This window comes from Perkinsus marinus (assembly GCF_000006405.1).
Source record: "Perkinsus marinus ATCC 50983 genomic scaffold scf_1104296966926, whole genome shotgun sequence".
NCBI lineage: Eukaryota > Perkinsozoa > Perkinsida > Perkinsidae > Perkinsus > Perkinsus marinus.
This window is the reverse complement of record NW_003203754.1, coordinates 129,013-130,463: the sequence shown is the minus strand read 5'-3', so window position 1 is coordinate 130,463 and position 1,451 is coordinate 129,013. Positions and strand designations below refer to the sequence as shown.

Here is a 1,451-nt window from a genome sequence, read left to right as displayed (position 1 = left end):
CCTTGTTCTTGCGTGCAGTCCTGAGCAAGTATTGGCCATTATAAATTGGCGTTGATATGCTCAATTTCAGTTTCGCAATCGTAAACTTGTCTACTTGTTGTTAATACCGCCGGCCTATCCTCTGGGTATGTCTAGTCCGAAGCATTGCCCAGACGAGTCCGATGGAAAGCTGGAACATGGGCATCATCCGAAACGCACACGATACCAGACACTGTAGGCAACATCTCACATATCGACACAATTCTAATATCGAGAAATTCTTATCGGTCTTTGTACACGCCGACTCGTGTTCGTATGTTAACTTCAATAATCAGTGAGGGAACTCCTGAGCTCTGGTAAAGGAAGCAAACAAGTATCCCAACACTGGTTTCCCCAGCTCGTCGAACCGTACACAAGAAATGTGCCCCTCTGTAAAATCGATGCCCAGAAGGGGAGGTTGGTATTTGAATCGCCGTGGATTACGTGTCCAGTGGCACATCGCCTTTTGACATACGATAGCTTCTGTGATTGTAAGAAGGAGCACATACACCAGAAGGAACGCAGGAACGATCCGAACGGCACCGAAACGGCAAAATACTAGAGTAAATTGAGTATAGGGTAAGACAAGAGTGACCAAGAGTTGATTACAGACTTGACGAGATGAGCGTTGTCGCACTTGAAGAAAAGGGGGAGACTTGTATCGTCGGGTCGTCCTCCGTGACCACACTCGTGGAGTGCACGTATGAGTCATATCAAGCCCAACGTCAACCCCGACGCCCTGACAGAGATCGTAGTCTAGAATTACCAGATTCAGGGCGAGCGCTACAAGCACGAGTAGGGCGAATCTTGCGCACTTGCTATGTTTCCCAACCGTTTCATCATACGCATCGTGAATCTTGGCCTACTATCAAGCATGCTCTTCGGTCGTATAGTTCCCACTCCAAGATTTGGTTTCGGTGTGAGCGTGCTGTCGCTCTTACATTCTAGCTTCCCTGTGCTTCTTCATCTCGAACCGAATTAACTATGGCTGACGAGGAAGTTGCCGCTCTGGTCATTGATAACGGTAGTGGTATGTGCAAAGCCGGATTCGCTGGTGATGATGCTCCGCGTAGCGTCTTCCCTTCTATTGTCGGCCGACCCAAGATGTAAGTTACCTACTTTAGTGCGGTTTTACTTGACTTTTGCTCAGGCCTGGCATCATGGTGGGTATGGACCAGAAGGACTCTTATGTTGGTGATGAGGCTCAGTCCAAGCGTGGTATCTTGACCTTGAAGTACCCCATTGAGCACGGTATCGTCACCAACTGGGATGATATGGAGAAAATCTGGCATCACACTTTCTACAATGAACTGCGTGTCTCTCCCGAGGACACCCAGTAAGTATTAGCTCTTTCGATTTGCTTCAATTTGAACTTAGTTCTACTCACTGAGCTCTCTCACCCTAGCTATCGCGAGCGCATGACTCAGCTCATG

At 48.2% G+C, this 1,451-nt stretch overlaps 1 protein-coding gene across 1 annotated transcript in view; it reads left to right on the top strand.

Moving 5' to 3' along the window:
• Positions 1-1,002: 1,002 nt before the first annotated feature.
• Pmar_PMAR008251 (actin, putative) overlaps positions 1,003-1,451 on the top strand; it is a gene marked incomplete at its 5' end in the record, with an annotated part of 1,449 nt that continues 1,000 nt past the window's right edge. The window contains 2 exons of the mRNA XM_002768908.1: positions 1,003-1,124; positions 1,169-1,354. Coding sequence (XP_002768954.1) covers positions 1,003-1,124; positions 1,169-1,354 — 308 coding nt within the window. The remainder of the gene's footprint in view (positions 1,125-1,168; positions 1,355-1,451) is intronic.